We start from the raw sequence: 17,030 nt of genomic DNA, 5'->3' as shown, positions 1-17,030 counted from the left end.
TGTTGCATTTAATAAATGTTCTTCTATCATTTTTGGATAACAAGTATCTTTTATAAAATTTAAACAATTTTGCCTACTCATTTTGAACTGGAACCTCCAGATCCCAAATTACCTATCAAACTGTTCTAGTATCCTCATTAACTGTCTATGGTAGTAGCCCTTTGGGTATTGTACAATAAGGCAAGACAGCCAACATGCAACATTCACTGTTCTACTCAGTCAAAGGAGAAGGGCCAGATATGCGACCTGTTCCTTCAAGATGTTCAGTGTTCTTAACTCCTGCCCATTTTAATGGGAGTTGAAATGTTGAGCACCTTGCTTCATTAAGCCCAGAAACTGGAACCAAAATAAGCACAAACAAAAATTATAGAAATAGATGGTAAAAGGAAGGAGAAGGTGTTCAGAACTTACAGGCTGCCTGTGTTAAGGAACACTGAACAGAAATCCTTCTACTTTGGTCCACAAAGGACTCCAGGAAAACAGCAGAACTATCCAATGGAACTCTACCTTGATTATGCTTTAAATACTGTTCAGAACACAGCTTCACAATCCAGGAGACCCTATCTAAACAGCTTCTCCTTCCTGAACTTAAAGACAACTTAGAAAATGCCACTAAGGACATTCTGCAGCTCCATGGAGCAACAAAAGGGATGGATTAAAAATAAAGGTGTGGTGAAAAATGCAGTCAGAACTGCAGAAGAATCCACCAGCTGGCAAAATAAGTGTGACGTAGTCTGATGTACAAATATTTGGTATGGTCCAAAGACTTCTGGCTGCTACAGAATGGAAAGGTAGTGAAGGAGTCAGTGATATGGCAGAGATATTCCTCCATAATGAGGGCTCTGTGGAGCAGTCTCGAACTTAAATTCTAAGTAGATCTTGGAAGAAGGGTGGAATACAAAGTATCTTACTGGGGTCTTGTGCCTTTGTCACATGGCTACAGAGGCTGCAACTTGATATCAGAAGTGGACATGAGAGAAAGGAAGTAGACCACAACAGAGCACAGAAGAATGATAGCTTATTTTGCATGGTATTGAAACACAGTCATTCAAAGACAGACATTCTGCTGAAGTGTCTGTGGGGGTTCAAAGAGCTCAGGTCTTAAGTAGAGTACTGAGCATTGGAGGATGTAATGAGAGAGGAATTCTAGTTCTCAGAACCCCTTCAATAAAACCATTAGGATGGAGAAAACATGGCCTCTGGAACTCATGATGGGAATTGGACCTTTCTTATTCCCATCCTGTATTCCTCAAGCAACTTCAACCAGTTCAATCAAACTTAGTCAAAGGGCATGTCTACAGTGCCCCACAGTTGGACTACAAGGGTGTAAATAGCAGTGTGCACCAAAGTGCTCCACTGTAACTCCCATGTGTGGACACTGTAGGTGCAAACGAAAAGATTCCTACTTGCATTAATGTAATCCTGTTTGAAGAGGACTACGTTAATTCAAACTAGGAACCTTTTAGTTTGTGTCCGCAGCATCCACACATGAGTTACAGAGCAGCACTTTGGTGCGCACTGCTATTTATGCTTCCGTAGTCCAAACTGCAGTGCAGTGTAGACATGCCCTAAGACTTCCCCAACTCTATGACTCCAGATGAGATCCCCCCAGTGATGAGTCAAGGAAGACTCCAGCACTTTTGCATATGTATTCAGGTTGTGCAACTGATGTCCCTTCTTTACGTGGCCACAAGTGCTATGGTTTCAAGAGAACAAATTCTATTCCAATTTTGTGTAGTTTTGTTTCATAGTGAAAAATTCGGAATACTGTGTTTTTGATGTACTACGCTGAAAATGTATTTAAGAAAAAAATGTCTGTGCGTTTTAATACTAGATTCTTATATTACTGTGTGTGTGTGAAGGACAAAACTAAGGCTGAGTGTGTGACAGAAACTGGTTGGGATGATGATGGTCAGTTATTACACATGGCAATAGGGGATAGCATGCAGACCTTAACTGTGCTTAATTTCCAGACTTTCTAGTAATTAGGGTTTGTTTTTCATTTTTAAAAAAAGTACACGAGAGAGATTTAAAAGTATCTTTGTGTTGGTTGACTCTTAACACCATTTCAACATTAACTATTTTGTAACTATATTTTATTGTGTGGGAAGATGACAGTGACACCCATGTTTAGGTTGCTTAGAGCTTTCCATTATTACAGATTCTTGTGACCTTTTATTGAGAAACTAACACCTTAATTGTTTGCAGTAGCCAGACTTAAGATACTTAGAAGGGGAATGACCTTGGGCTAGATAAGCGCCTTTTCTTTATCCCAGGAAATTCTGTTCTGTTTTTACCAAGATCAAAAGTTTTGAAAATCACCATTTCCCTTCTCTCCATTGTTGTCCTCAGGAAAAAAAAAAAAAAACATTGGCAGCATGCCAAAATAACAGCTGAACATAAACATTCTTAGTGTTACAATCATGCTGCTGCCAAAACAGCAGCAGCAGATGACATTATACTGGGAATGCTTGGAAGCTGCTGGACCAACTGTGGGCAAGGGAGAGTCAGGCTAGGCTCCCTCCAGCTATCCCTTAGACCCGGCAAATGGCTTCCTGGGGCCATCCCCTACTTTGGGGAAAACCAGATGTGGGTGGCTATCCCTTAACTCCGTGTGGTAAATGGGGAAAGCAGAAGAGGGGAGAGAGAGATGGGCCAGGCTTCCCACCAGCACCCTCCAAGACCCAGTATCTGGTCCTAGCAGCCCATCCCTCCCCTCCAAATAACAGCTTTCTCCTGCTGCTAGCCAAGGTAAGAAGATCTATAACTCAAGCACTAGAAATCTAAGAGCAACTGTAAACTTGACATTTCCTAACTTTTCAGTGCTTGACTTTGCAACCTAAATAACATACTTTTGCTGTAGTTAATTTTTGTATGTTATAAAACATTATAGCACCTTATATTCAAGGATTACCTAATGTTCTACAGCAAATTGAAGAAGTGAAGTGCTATATTAATAGTATTGTTATTAAGTATCTCAAAATATTTCAAAACCACACTCAACATGCCCTTATGATGGAGATAAATATTATTATACCTCTTATATAGATGGGTAAAATGAACCATATCTGCTGAAACATCAGTTCCTACAGCCACTCAATTTTTTGTTGCATTTCTTTGAATTCCCTCCATATTTTTCTCCACTTCTTCCTGGCAATGAGGGTCACAAAACTGACTAAAATATCATAAGTCCCTTCTAATGAATGCCAGACAGACAAAGGACTGTATTACTTTACCTTGTTCATGGCATGATATTTCTGTGTAGGTGCCTCCAAATTGTAGTTTTTTGCAGCTAAAGCAGAGGCATTTACAAAATCATCCTTTGCCATCTGCTACCAAAGATATTTATTCTAAGTTTAGTGAAAGACTGGGGCAATCGCTGATACTACTGTGGGTAACTGTTGGCAAATGTTCACTTTCTAATGGCAACCTTCATATACTTAATTGCAAGTTCAAATCCAATTTGTGTTCACTATCACCAGTATTTTTAAAGTATTATTGCTGTCCAAAATCTCCTTTCCACTGATTATGTTTAATATTTTTCTCCAGATACAACTTGCATTTTTCCATGTTGACTCATTTTTCTAGCTATATTTCTAACCTACTTATATTTCTTCATAAAATGTCTCTATTCTCTACGAGTTTTCACAATACCTTCCAATTTAGCATTATCTACAGTTGTATTTAATATGCTATTTATATCCTCTTACATATCATTACAGAACATTAAATACAACGAGGATGAATTTCTCTTTAATGTTTTCATCAACGGTTATAAGTAACCAAGTTGTAAATTTTCAGAAGGGTGGCCTCCCATTTTTGGCTGCAAACTGCATCTGCATTTTTGCCCTACTAATTACCTCATTGTAGGTGCAAATCAGGTAGCTAGAGATTCAAATATGCAGATTTTTGCCTACAATTCAATTGCAGGTACAAACTGCACCAACACAAAAGGAGACTGTACATTCTCCGACTGATTGAAAATATACCTCTTTATTCTTATTCCCAAGTAGGGAAGAGCAAACTATTTTGTTTATTTGCTTACCTATACAATAAGGACAACACTGTCCTTTTCTCAAAACGGGTCTCTCACAGGATACTGGTGGGCAAGATTCAGAGTAGCAGCTAATCACACCATTCATGCAAATACAACTAGTACAGACATTGGGTTTCCAGGACTCAGCTGTCAGGAAAATATCTCCTTCATCATTTTTGCAGTAATTGGGCATGCTCTCGTTGCTCGATGAGGAAGGCTGACGAGGTTCATCTAGAAATATGAATAGAGAGATCAGCAGAAGTAAAGAACTGTTACTTACCTTACAGTTACTAAAAAGAACAGGAGTACTTGTGGCACCTTAGAGACTAACAAATTTATTTGAGCATAAGCTTTCATGGGCTACAGCCCACTTCATCGGATGCCTGCAGTGGAAAATACAGTAGGATGATTTTATATACACAGACAACATGAAACAATGGGTGTTACCATACACACTATAACGAGAGTGATCAGTTAAGGTGAGCTATTACCAGCAGGAGAGAAAAAAAACCTTTTGTAGTGATAATCAAGATGGGCCATTTCCAGCAGTTGACAAGAACGTGTGAGGAACAGTAGGGGGGGAAATAACAGTTATAGTGTGTATGGTAACACCCATTGTTTCATGTTCTCTGTGTATATGAAATCGTCCTATTGTATTTTCCACTGCATGCATCCGATGAAGTGGGCTGTAGCCCACGAAAGCTTATGCTCAAATAAATTTGTTAGTCTCCAAGGTGCCACAAGTACTCCTGTTCTTTTTGCGGATACAGACTAACATGGCTGCTACTCTGAAACCTTACAGTTACGGTGGTTCTTTTCAGATCTTTTGTCCACATAATTCCACACGTGGTGTGCATGCATTCCATGCATGAGATTGGATTCTTTTGGCCAGCAGGGTCCAATGGGGCTGCACCTGCGCCCTAGATGTCCTTGCCTCTCCCCACCTGAAAACATATAGGATGGAGTGGGCCTAACTGTTGCTTAGTTCCTTCACCAATACAGAATTCCGGAACAGTAGGACTCCATAGTCGCAGGGAAGGAAGGCAGGTCATGGGATCCATTTGGAGAACACATTTTGAAGAACCACAATTACCATAAGGTAAATAACCATTCTTTCTGCTTTGAGTACTTGTCCACATGGATGTCTGTCTGATGACTAACCGGCAGTTGTTTTTTTGCTCAGGGGTGGGTGCTCCTAGTGCTACTTCAATAAAGACTACAGGACAGCCCTATCACAACAGATATCCTATCTGCAAGCCTCTGCAAAATGTGTGGCCTGAGTTCCATGTAGAGTAAGTGAGGATTTTTTTCTACTGACTTTGAGGTCCATTTTGGCAAAGGTTATTTGAGTCGAGTTGGTCACCTGCTGGGGTGATCTTCTCCTTCCCTAACCTGTAACAAATATTCTCTGTAGAAACTCAAATGTATGTAAGAACCCTGTCAGGAATCAGGGCCTGCAGCAGAGCTAGTCTCTGGGCAGCCTGATGAGCACAGCTAACTTTCTGTATGTGGCCTGATAGGCTATACCACCGATAGATAGGAAGAGTCAGCAGACCAGCTCTTAAGCCCAGCAGCAGTTCAGTGGCTGTTCAAAATATTTGCCAATGGTTGAAATAGTTCCTGTCCCTGCTGGTTTCCCAGCCTTGCTCCTGTCTTGTTCCTTCCTCAGACTCAGTCTTGCCCCTGCCTTACCTCATTCCAGGTAACCCAGCTCTGACCTCTCACTCCGATTCCTGTCTACTGACTCCGGCTTCAAGCACGAGGCGTGACTGCCCAGGTCTTCAGTCTCTGACAAACCCTGAGTTTGCTCTGTGAAACTGGAACTCGTATTTGTTCATGGAGGAATCCAGGTGGTGGACTTTCCTGGCCTCTGTGCCTATGAAAATCTCCCCATGGGAACTTAAAGATAGTCTCTTAAGTCCATATATGGGCAGCTAAGTGACCTGATTTTCAGATGTGCAAAGAAACCCAGAAGTGCCCCAGCGATGTCAATGAGAGCTGGTAGGTGTTCAGCTCTTTTAAAAATCAGGACACCTATTGAGCTGTCCATATACAGACTTAGGAGGATAAATGTAGGCACCGTTTTTTAAAAATCTTGGCCAATGGAGGTTTGAGTAATTTGATACATCTTGGACAATGAGAGCTACAGGACCACTGTTTCAGGGGTTCTCAAACTTCATTGAATCCTTCTGACAACAAAGTTACTGCATGACTGCAGGACCCCTGCCACCCTGAGTGGGTGGGGGGATAGGGGGTCTGCAGCCTGAGTCCCAGGTGAGGTTGGAACTAGGGCTTCAGCTTCTGCCCTGGGTCCCAGCAAGTCTAATGTTGGCCCTGGTGACCCCATTAAAATTAGGTTGCAATCTACTTTGGGGTCCCGACACACAGTTTGAGAACTGCTGCACTATTTGAACCAAAACTTTTGAAGTTTACCTATTTCTAAACTCCCTACATTCTTTTATCTTAATACTCTTCTTTTTTGCAACATCTCAAAATTTACTAGTATTGGCAGACTTCAGGCTGGATTGTGCTATAAAGAGCCAGCCATGAACTTGGGGAAGGAGGAGGATGGGAGGGGCTGCACTGCAGTTGGATTCCTGGAGGAATTCTTGCTGACTTCTCAATCAGGCTGATGCCCTGTAGTAGCAACTCGGTCACCTTTAAAACAGGTGCAGTATGTGTTTCCGCTATCTCTGGCCCACTTTTCTGGCTGCTACAGAGGATTACAGCCCCTCACTCCACATAGTGAAGGAAGGATGGTGGCACTACCAGCATAGAGCAGTGGCTCTGTTTTTCAGTTGCACTGTGGCTGGTTCCTGTGTAAGGACACAAGGATTTGAGGGAAGGGAGGCTCCTTGTGACCTCTTTCCTTCTCTTCCACACCCATGTATAGTCAACCACAATCTGGTCTGTATGTAATCTGCTGTTTATCTTATTCTCTCTTCCTTATCTTTGATATGGGTATCAAATAAAACTAGGCCTACCTAAGCTAACTCTCTGTAATGTCAATGGCCATTTTCCCCTCATCTGAAATACTGCTGTTTATCATTAACCTTAGGTTATACTCTATCAGCTGTTCTACAGCCAATTTTAATGAGTGTTACAATGATCTTATTTAAACTAATTTGGCTTAATATTTCAAATAAAGTTTAATAAGGCATTATAGAATACTCTTTACTAAAATCCATATATTATGTTTACTGTGCTCCATTTATCCACTAGTATAGGAAAACTTCAAAAACTTCATCAAATTTATCCAGCATGATTTGTTCTTTATAAACTCATTTGACTTATTGGTTCCATTAGCCTCTAGATACTTACACACCTCTCTCTTTTCATAAATTATTGATTAAAGAGATCTATTAGGTTATCCCCCTGCCAACACAGTATTGTTATCTACAGTGTATTTGTGAGTGTTCTGTTCTGTTCGTTTTAAATGACTCAAGCAATGGGGCTTCCATTACTTCCTATGAGAGGCAATACCAATCTAATAGATATTACTGTTAGAAAAATGTTTCCTATCCAGCTACACTTCCTTTACTCAAGTCTATTCTATTTTCCCTTTTTGGCACTTTTAGTCTTCTATACTTGTAGACAGCTAACCTAAACTCATGGTTTGGCCAAGCTATGCATATTTAGCTCTTTTAATCGTTCTTCATAAATCAGTCTCTCTGGTCCCTTAGCCATTTTCCTTGCTCTTCGCTGAATTCCTTTCAATTAGTTTCAATGTTTCTTAATATTTTCTTCATTGTTTTAATAGGGATAGAAGTTGGATTTGCGAGACAGTATTTGTCAGGATTACTTCCTCATCCCCATCCAATCCTTCTGAAGACTGGGACAACATTTGCACTTTTCCAATCCTCTGGTGCTTACTCTCACATTAAGTGAGTGCTATTGATAGCACTGCTCCTTACAGTATCTATTCATTTTTTTTTAAATGTTCACAAATGATTTAAGCAGGTATTGTTACTGAAGGTTTTGGACATCCTTCTCCAGAAACTGTCATGGATGATGGATACAGGGATTGCTCCTATGCAATCACAGAACCAGCAGTTGACTCTATTCAAGTCTAAATATTTATTGCCAATTTCACAGGATTTTGCAGAAGATCCAGAAAGGCCCATGCTGATAACTGGTAGGTCATGCTTACCTGGGCACTGTGGACAGCAGGAATCCTGTGTACGGATGGGGTTTTGACAAAGAAGAGGTGGGCAGACTTCAGTCTCACACAGAACGCGTCCACTATGACATGTACACTGCGTGCAGGAATCAATATTCCATGTCTCTCCTTCTACAAAATACTCTCCTCCTGGAGCATGGCAGATAGATGGACTGCTGAGCTCTGGCTTCTGCACAATTGATTCATCTAGGAAAAGAGAATTAAAAGGCAAACAAATGAAAATATGTTGGGAGTATTGTCAATAAAATACAACCAAGGTGTATTACTTTCTGACTGTTATTATTGATAATATAAGAACAACAGTAACAAAGTCAAGTAAAGTTAGCTGAGAAAGCAGCTGTATAAATAAATGAGATTATGTGCATATCATTATGGCAAAAGGTGGGAGAAATGAGACATCAGAAAAAGTAATATGAGACTCCACTTACAAAAAATGCTAGCTAATATATATCTGAGAAACCAATTAAACATGGGCACACTTAATGAAATAGCTGCAGAACAGGAGTTCTCAACCTTTTTTGAATCACACCCTGCTTTAGCAGTTTTCTTAAACTTGGAGCCACACCCTCTCCTCCTGCCTGGTTACAACAGTGAGAAGGATACAGCCTGGCATTTGGGCTCTCAATGCTACTCACTCAAACTTGGCCTGGATGGCCCTCTGTCTTACTGAATTATTAGAAGTTTGCTCCCCTGCTTGAGAGCCTCTGCTATAGAACATGGAAGTCAGTGATTTATATATAAATACTAAGTACTGGTGGGCAGAAAATTTAGATATGAGCTTGCAGGGAAACCTGAAGCCAAAAATATCAATGCAAATTTGATCTATGTGCACAGAAGTGGGAGGCTATATTCCTTCTCCAGGGTATTGTACATAAAATGGTGTTAGAGTCTGATATCAGGAATTTGGAAGGAATTCTTAGAACATCTAAAATGATTAAGGAGGCTGAATGGATATCTACAAGAAGAAGAGTATAAATGTGAAAGGGACAGAAAGTGTTCAGGGTGATTGTAATAACTTGGACACAGAAGATAAGTCAGTTTATTAGCTCACAAGCAGTGCAATGCTGCAGATAGCCCCATGCCAGCTGTCCCACAAGCAGCTGCATCCCAAGAAGGGGATATTTCCTCTTCATTTAATTTTCAAGCCAGCCCTGTAGAAAAATTGGAGCATATGGAATAGCACATGATCAGTCTGTGCCCATTTCCATATACCAGCTGCCTTCACTGGGGATGCTAATAATTTTTCCATGAGGACATCATCCTCCAAGAAAAGAGTTAATGGTAGGAACTTCTGGTAATGGTACATGACTGCATTACATCAGCATTATCTTATTTTATCCATGGCTTATGACTAATAGCATATCTGAATAAAGCTATTTGTCTCAGCAAGTAGCCTATTTTACATCTGGGCATTCTGCAAAACCGCAAACCAATCTAATACACAGCAACTTACCCAGGGCTTATAGTCAAAATAGCATAACCAGGTAACACTGCTCAACATCAGATTTTGTTTCTCACTCCCTTAGCATGGAAACAACTCTTGCAATTGAGTTACTGCAAAATTTATGACAAGACAAGGCTTATAATGTTCCTGAACCAGTACCTGGCTCGTCAAATGTGCTCTAGAATTGGTTCCTGAATACCTGATCATTTTATAAGCCTTTCTGCCACACACACAGAGAAGGGTGACACCCCTGTTACTCTCCTAGTCAGCCAACACTCCAGCAATGCTACGTAATGACTCCTTTCCTCTGACTCCCTACTGAAACCTACAGTGTTCTGTAGTACTTCTGCTGTTTAGTTTGTTCTCAACATTAACATGTAAAAATGTGGATACAGCAAAGGAGTAAACTATTGGCAGTTGAAATGTGGGTGGCCCTGCTGCATTCTGACTTATGTGCAGCCTTCCAAGAAAAGCAGGAAGTGCACAGGGCAGAGTGTGTAGCTAGCCCCAAGCTGAGAGTACAAAGAATCAAAGGAGACAAACTCATAATGTTCAGGGCACTGTGTTTTCTGTGATTCTGTGGCAGTGGAATGTGCCACAGAATCTGTCCTTTGCAAAGAACTGTACTCCAGAATCTAAGCCTTCATTCTGAAAAAATGTTTCTTTTATTCCTCATGGTTGCCAAAATAACCAAAACATGAAACTGAGCATAAACCAATACAATATTCGCGAACAGCCTGAAAAACAGCAACTCTGATGAGCTGCCTCATTCATATCCGTAAATTGTTAATGCTGAAATTTAAAACTGACAACGTAAGGCTCAATCTTGTTAACTATTTCACTGGTGACCATTTTGGCAGACACATTCAGCTAATGTGCTTATCCCATAATTCCGAACTGACCCAGCTGCCTAACCTGCTTTCTCCCAACATCTTCTGCGATGTAGTAACACTTTGTCCATACAAAAATCTGTAGCGTATCAAAAACTGAAAATATGGGGGTACTCTAATGTAAACTGAAATTAATATAAAAACAAAGCAACATCTACTGATTTGATTGTATTATTCATTTTCATACAATAAAATCATCCGTTTTTAAAATTTATCTGAAACTGCCAGAGACTTGCAAGAATTTTTACCAAGTATCCCAGAATCTAGGTCCAACCTGCCATCAAGTACATGGGAAATGACAGTTACTTACCCTACAGTAACTGTAGTTCTTAGAGACTTGTCCCATGTGCATGAGGCTGGTTTCTTTTGGCCAGCAGTGCTGTTGGGGCCATACCTACACTCTGGATGTCCTCCCCCTCATCAACTGAAAGGTATAAAAGTCAGAACAGGCCCAACCATCCCTCAGCTCCTTTGCCAAAACAGAATCCATATGGTACAGGATGCCACAGCAGTGGAGGAGGAGGGTGGTTCATGGAATCCCTGTGGACAACACATCTTGAAGAACCACAGTTGCTGCAGGTTAAGTAATTGTTCTTTCCTCTTTGTGTGACTGTCCACACTGTTTGCACTGCTGGTGATGAGCAAATGGTGACCTCACAGTCAGGAGGTGGGTGCTAGGCGTCTTATTTAAATAGTGACTGCAGCACAGCTCTAACAAAGTGAGTGTCAGATCTTGAGGCCACAACTAAGGAACAGTGCTGGGTAAAAATGGGGACTGATCCCATGTAGCTGCCCTGTACATTTCTGAAATTTGTACGCTTCTTAAAAAACCCCTCAGAAGCTGCCTGTGAGCTGGTGAAATGGGATCTAACTTGCATGAGTGGATCTAATCTAGCTAATTTACGCCATGTTTTAATACAATTAGATATCCATTTAGACCAGCTTTGGGTAGATATTGCCTGATTCTTGCATCCTTGTAGCTACAAATGCTACAAGACTCCTGAATCGTCTTGTTCTGCCAAGGTAATATGAGAGAGCCCTAAGTACGCCAACAGTGTGCAGTTTGGCTTGCCTTTAGTTGGAGTGGGGCTTGGGAAAGAAATCTTGCAGGTGAACCATCTGATTTAAATGAACATTTGAGCCTTTTTTTGTAAAAACAGAGTAGGGCCTAGAGTAGAGGTGGGCAAACTATGGCCCGCGGGACCCTCCTGCCTGGCCCCTGAGCTCCTGGCCTGAGACGCTAGCCCCCAGCCCCTCCCCTGCTGTTCCCCCTTCCCCACAGCCTCAGCTCACTGCGCCGCCAGCGCAATGCTCTGTGTGGCGGGGCTGCAAGCTCCACTTTGTCTTTATGGATTACTGGTGAGGTGGACCAGCCACGAAGGCCTGAATTTCCCCCACCCTTCAAGGTGATGATATAGCTTCTAAAAAAAGCTGTTTTCATAGATAGTATATGGAGCAAGTTGCTAGGGGCTCAAAATGAAGTCCCATTAACCAGGCTAAAACTATATTAAGGTCCCAGAAAGTGCGGGGGGGGGGGGGGGGAACGGGGACCCAGACTGTGAGGAACACATGAATGAGGCACTTGAGGAATCTAGCAATTTGTAGGATGAGAAAATATGCTATGACCTTGGACACAAGGATGATGTGCTGATACTTCTGCTTACTGTACTCTTATAGAGCTTAAGGAACAGCCCTGAATGCTTAGGGATAGCAGATAGCTCAGAATAGCACACATCGGGGCTTCTATGGGAGACAAGTGACACTCTCCTTTTCAGATTGGGACCTGCTTCCACCTGACTGCAGGGGTCAGTCTAGTAGAATCTTTCCTACTATGCACCAATATATTCTGGACTTCAGCTGAACAGCTTCTTTTGATCATAGTTAATCAGCTAGCATCCACACTGTCAGATGCAATGATGCTAGGGTCTGGATATACGATCTGACCTCTGTTTTGGGAGATCACATCAAGTAAAACAGGTAATGTTACTGGGCGCTGAACTGACAGGCTCATTTAGGTCTCAATACCAAAACTGCCTGAGCCAAGTTGTGGCTCACATGATCTGCTGAAACCTGTCTGAATTTCCTTAGGACCTGGTGGATAGGCATACATCATCCCTGGAATCCATGAGCGGAGAAGAGCATTGGACAAGGAGCCTGGGCTCAGATCTCCCCTTTTAACAGAATATTTAGCATTACTTGTACTAATCTGAAACAAACAAGTTTACTGTTGGCTGGGTATCCCCACCCACGTAAGATGCTTTGCAGGACCGAGTCATCGGTAGTCCATTTGTGGTCACCTGTGAATTGCCTGCTGAGCTGGTCTGCTATGACATTCTGTATACCTAGCCGATTAAGACCTAGTGGTGTGATTTGGTAACAAATGCACGTGTTCCCGAAGCTAAAAGTTTCTTCACAAAGGTGGGGGATGATCATGCACCTGCCTGTCTGCTGACATAAAACAATGCTATTGTGTTGTTTGTCATTACCTGAACTATTAGCCCACCTAGCATGGGAAGAAATGCTGTGCATGTTAGACAAACAGCTCTCAGCTCTAGGATGTTTATGTGCGGAAGTCTCTTTGTGAGTCCAGAGATCTTAGGCTTGTGAGTGTCTAGGTGAGCTCCTCAATCAAGCATGTAGGAATCGGTCACCAGCATCTTGGTAGGCAGAGGTGGAGAAAAGGTCAAAGACCTTGGTAGGGGGTCCTTCCACCAATTTAGTGATGAGAGGACTTCTTGAGTGAACTGCACTCTCATGTGCATGTGATGTTTGCTGGGAAGATACATTGATTTCAACCACCCTTGCATGGAGAGTAGATGAAGTCTGACATGCTGCGTGATATAATGCACAAGGCCATAAAACCCACAATTCTGAGGGTACATCTACACAGCAAAAAAAGAGCCTTGCAGTGAGTCCCAGAGACCAGGCCAATTGACTCGGGCTCGTTGGGTTTGGACTGTTGGGTTAACAACAGCAGTGTATGCACTGGGCTCTCAATTATGGCATCAAACTTACTGCTGTAAGGTGGACACAAGGTGTGTAGTAGAAGAGAAAAAAGCTGAAGGCCTTCTGCATTGCAACCTCTGCTTCTTCCTTGGTGACTCATATGATCTTTGTGGGTTGTAGTAACAGTGGAGGGCCTTTGTCTAGAGTAGCTTTGTGACCTGGCCTGCTTTCTCCTAGGGGCTGTCACATGGACTCCCAAAGAATGGAGTCTCTCTCTGATTTTTAAGAGAGCTCAGGGCTTCCTCAGTTCTTGTGTTGAGCAGTCACAGACTTCAAATCCAAGATCCTCAATTGCTCCCTGAACCTCCTTCGGTATTACTGAATATTGTAGCCATGAAGCCCTGCACGTGGCAATGGGGGTAGCCACTGACCATGCTCTTGTGTAAAACACATCTAATGCCACCTCAGTGATGGATGAGCTACCAACTGTCCCTCAGGTACCACAGACTTCAATTCCTCCCTGTGTTCTTGAGGGAGTTTCTCGATAAATTGTGACACCTTGTTCCATTAAAGTAACCACACTTTGACAGGAGCAGCTAGTAATTTGCAGTGCGCATCTGCAGGCTTGCTAATGGGCAATTTTTCCTGCCAAAGAAACTGTTTTTTTATCTTTGATTTTTTGAGTAATTTTATGGGGTGGTCCTGGAATTTTGGACCTTTCATGCACTCAGGAACTTGGTGAGTGTGAAAATATTCACACCCATTGGAAGGGACTTGGGTACCACAGATGCTAGGGTCTGCCATGTTTTTGCCTGGTTCTAAAAGGACTTTGTTAATGGGCACAGCAGAATGTCCAGTAAATAGTGCAGGAAAAATCGCACAACTCCACAGGAATTTCTAAAATGTGCGCCATGCAACGGCTCAGTGGGAGAGAAGGGCTCTACTCTCTGGTCTGCTGAGGAAGAGGAGATTGCTGCTGGGATAGGATGCACTTCAGTCAGCATGTAATTCTTCCTCACTTTCCTTTTCTTCCTGGCACACAGTGCAAGTGTGTACCAGCTACCTCTCTTAAGCCAAGCTATGAAGTTTCATAGGAGAGGGAGGGCGAACTCTAACGAGGGAAGGGGGTCACCAGAGGCAGGCTTCCTCACTGGATGCATACCCCAAGTGGCTCACAAGAGCCAATACTGCATACGGTAGGGGTAAGAGGCTGGGGTCGTGGATGCCAAGGTGAATATTCTCCCTGAGATCCCAGAGGTCTGCATTTGCAGTGATAGCTTGTAGATTCCCTGTATGTCAAATAGGGATCTTATGTATAGGAACAAGGTGGGTGAGTAGGAGGTGCTCCCCCTACTGTGCTCTGAAGGGAAGGAAGAAAATGAATACACCTCCTCTAACAGTGGGACTTCCCTATCTGGAGTTCTAGGGATGACCTTGAGTCTTCCCCCAGCACTGGAGCTGAAGAGCTTACTGGTACCACAACAGCTGTGGTAGTTGGTACTGAGAAACAGGACACTAACAGTTGAGGAGAAGAATGGTGATTCAGGCTTCACTGTGACCATAAGAGTGCTCAGTAATGGACAGAACTTCAGTGCTGAAAAAGTTGATGCTGGGACCATCTGCACTGCAAAGATCAGCACCAGAGTAATGGGCACGGAGGTCATTTGCATCACGTGCACCAATCTCAGTATCAAGAAAGCAGTATCAGGTAAAGTACAGGCTACTTCCTGAGACAGTATTGTGTGCTTGTGACCATATTTGGTCAGGGTATCAGAGGGACCTGGTATGGACTGCGACCTAGCCTTTGGCTGAATATTTGGAGGTGATATATGTCTTGATTTCATTAGGTCCCAGGGAGGGCAACATAGGTCTGTGCTCACTGAGGGAATGATGTTCCGTCCTATCACTTTCAAATCACTGGTGGAGATGAACTGAGCTGTTTTACTAGCCTCAGTAGATGGAGGTTTAGGTCTCTTCAATGAGTGAGCAATGGGAGCTCAAGCTGAGACACAGCTTACTGGAGTATTGATTGATGATGCCTACTTATACCCGGTAGGCCCCTTTTTCTGCAGTTCTGAGGAGGCTCTCAGAGAGCACTCTAGAAAAAGAATTTTAAGACAGGCCTCTCTCACCTTCTGTGTCCTCTTGGAGAGGGAGTGACAGAATGAGCTTTCATCAGGGCTATGCATCTCTTCAGGGCACAAAAGGTTTCTTGAGTATTAGCAGAATACCCATCACAGCGGGGATGAATTTAGAGCCCTGGGGACTTTGCTTCAGTCATAGAAGCTAAATCCCAGTACTAGGTAAGTCCCTAATACTAACATAAGCTTTAACTAAACATTGTTTTAACTAATTTTAAGATACTAATTTAAATATTAATTTCCACACCTGTTGTTTTGTTTCACTTTTGTTTTATCTTACAAGAAAATAAAATATTACCTGAATCCTTTTTATTACTTATTTTCTACCAATTTAGCATTTTATTACTATAAATATCATTATTACAACTTTGACGTTTACTACGCAATGCCACCTACCATCCAGTAACTCAGATATTAATTAATGATATATTAATATCTATTAAGGTAATAATTATTGCTTATTATATAAAACAGCCTCCTGTGAGCAATTTCATTGAGACTAAAAATGAAATAGTTTTATACTAAGTTAGATGGTGGCTACAAGGAAAGATCTTTCAAGTACTTTTAATGTGTATATTCTGTTATAATTAAAAACATAGTAATTCTACATTATTTGTACTTAGCCTTCCTACCCAAAAAGAGAACTCAATAATCTTCCATTACAGGAGCAAACATTTCTGTTCTGCAACATGCAATGAGAATATTCAATTAATCAAGAAATCTGATTGAATGAATATTCCCATCAGACCCACTGAAACACTGTCATCAATAGGTGACCATTAATGAAATCTCATTCTTAACTCAATAAAAATGATGAATATTTTGTAATAGCTTATCAAATCATATGACATCACAGCTAATAAACTGGAAACATCATAATATTTTAGAATTGCAACACATTGTACAAATATTAATGAATTAAGCCTCACAACAGCCATGTGAAATAAGTATTCATACCTTTATTTTATAGCTGGGGAAACTGAACCATAGAAAACATAACAAAAGTCACCCACGTTAGTTTCTGGTATAGCTGGGCATCAAAACCTGGTCTCTTGACTTGTACTTGTGCTTTAACTTTGGGTGAGGAAATTTTGCACACAAGTGGGAGCAGGGTTGATTAATTATATAATGTAGAATACAACATTTTACCTGGACATAATGGACAACATTGTCCTGGATGTATGGTAGGATTGCCACAATTAGGCACAGGGCAGGTGATCAAGGCACACATCTCCCGTCCATTGTGACAATAACATTCTCGGCAACCATCATGCCAGCTCTCCTCTTTCTCATGACGACGCCCATCCATTGACAGGCAAGAGCCTGTTTTAACTGGTGGCATAACAGAATCTGGTATCTCTGCATAAAATGATCAGAAAATACGTGCCCTGGT

At 41.8% G+C, this 17,030-nt stretch overlaps 1 protein-coding gene across 6 annotated transcripts in view; it reads right to left on the bottom strand.

Moving 5' to 3' along the window:
• CRIM1 (cysteine rich transmembrane BMP regulator 1) overlaps positions 1-17,030 on the bottom strand; it is a 305,273-nt gene that overhangs the window by 18,902 nt on the left and 269,341 nt on the right. For 5 of the 6 annotated variants that reach the window (XM_074948986.1, XM_074948983.1, XM_074948985.1 and 2 more), the window contains 3 exons: positions 16,787-16,996; positions 8,187-8,402; positions 4,046-4,267 (listed from right to left, as the gene is read on the bottom strand). In XM_074948986.1, the coding sequence (XP_074805087.1) occupies positions 4,046-4,267; positions 8,187-8,402; positions 16,787-16,996 (648 nt within the window). The remainder of the gene's footprint in view (positions 1-4,045; positions 4,268-8,186; positions 8,403-16,786; positions 16,997-17,030) is intronic. The other variant, XM_074948988.1, reaches the window with a different exon arrangement.

Source organism: Natator depressus, chromosome 3 (assembly GCF_965152275.1).
Source record: "Natator depressus isolate rNatDep1 chromosome 3, rNatDep2.hap1, whole genome shotgun sequence".
NCBI classification, from domain to species: domain Eukaryota; kingdom Metazoa; phylum Chordata; order Testudines; family Cheloniidae; genus Natator; species Natator depressus.
This window is presented reverse-complemented; position numbering and strand designations above follow the sequence as displayed.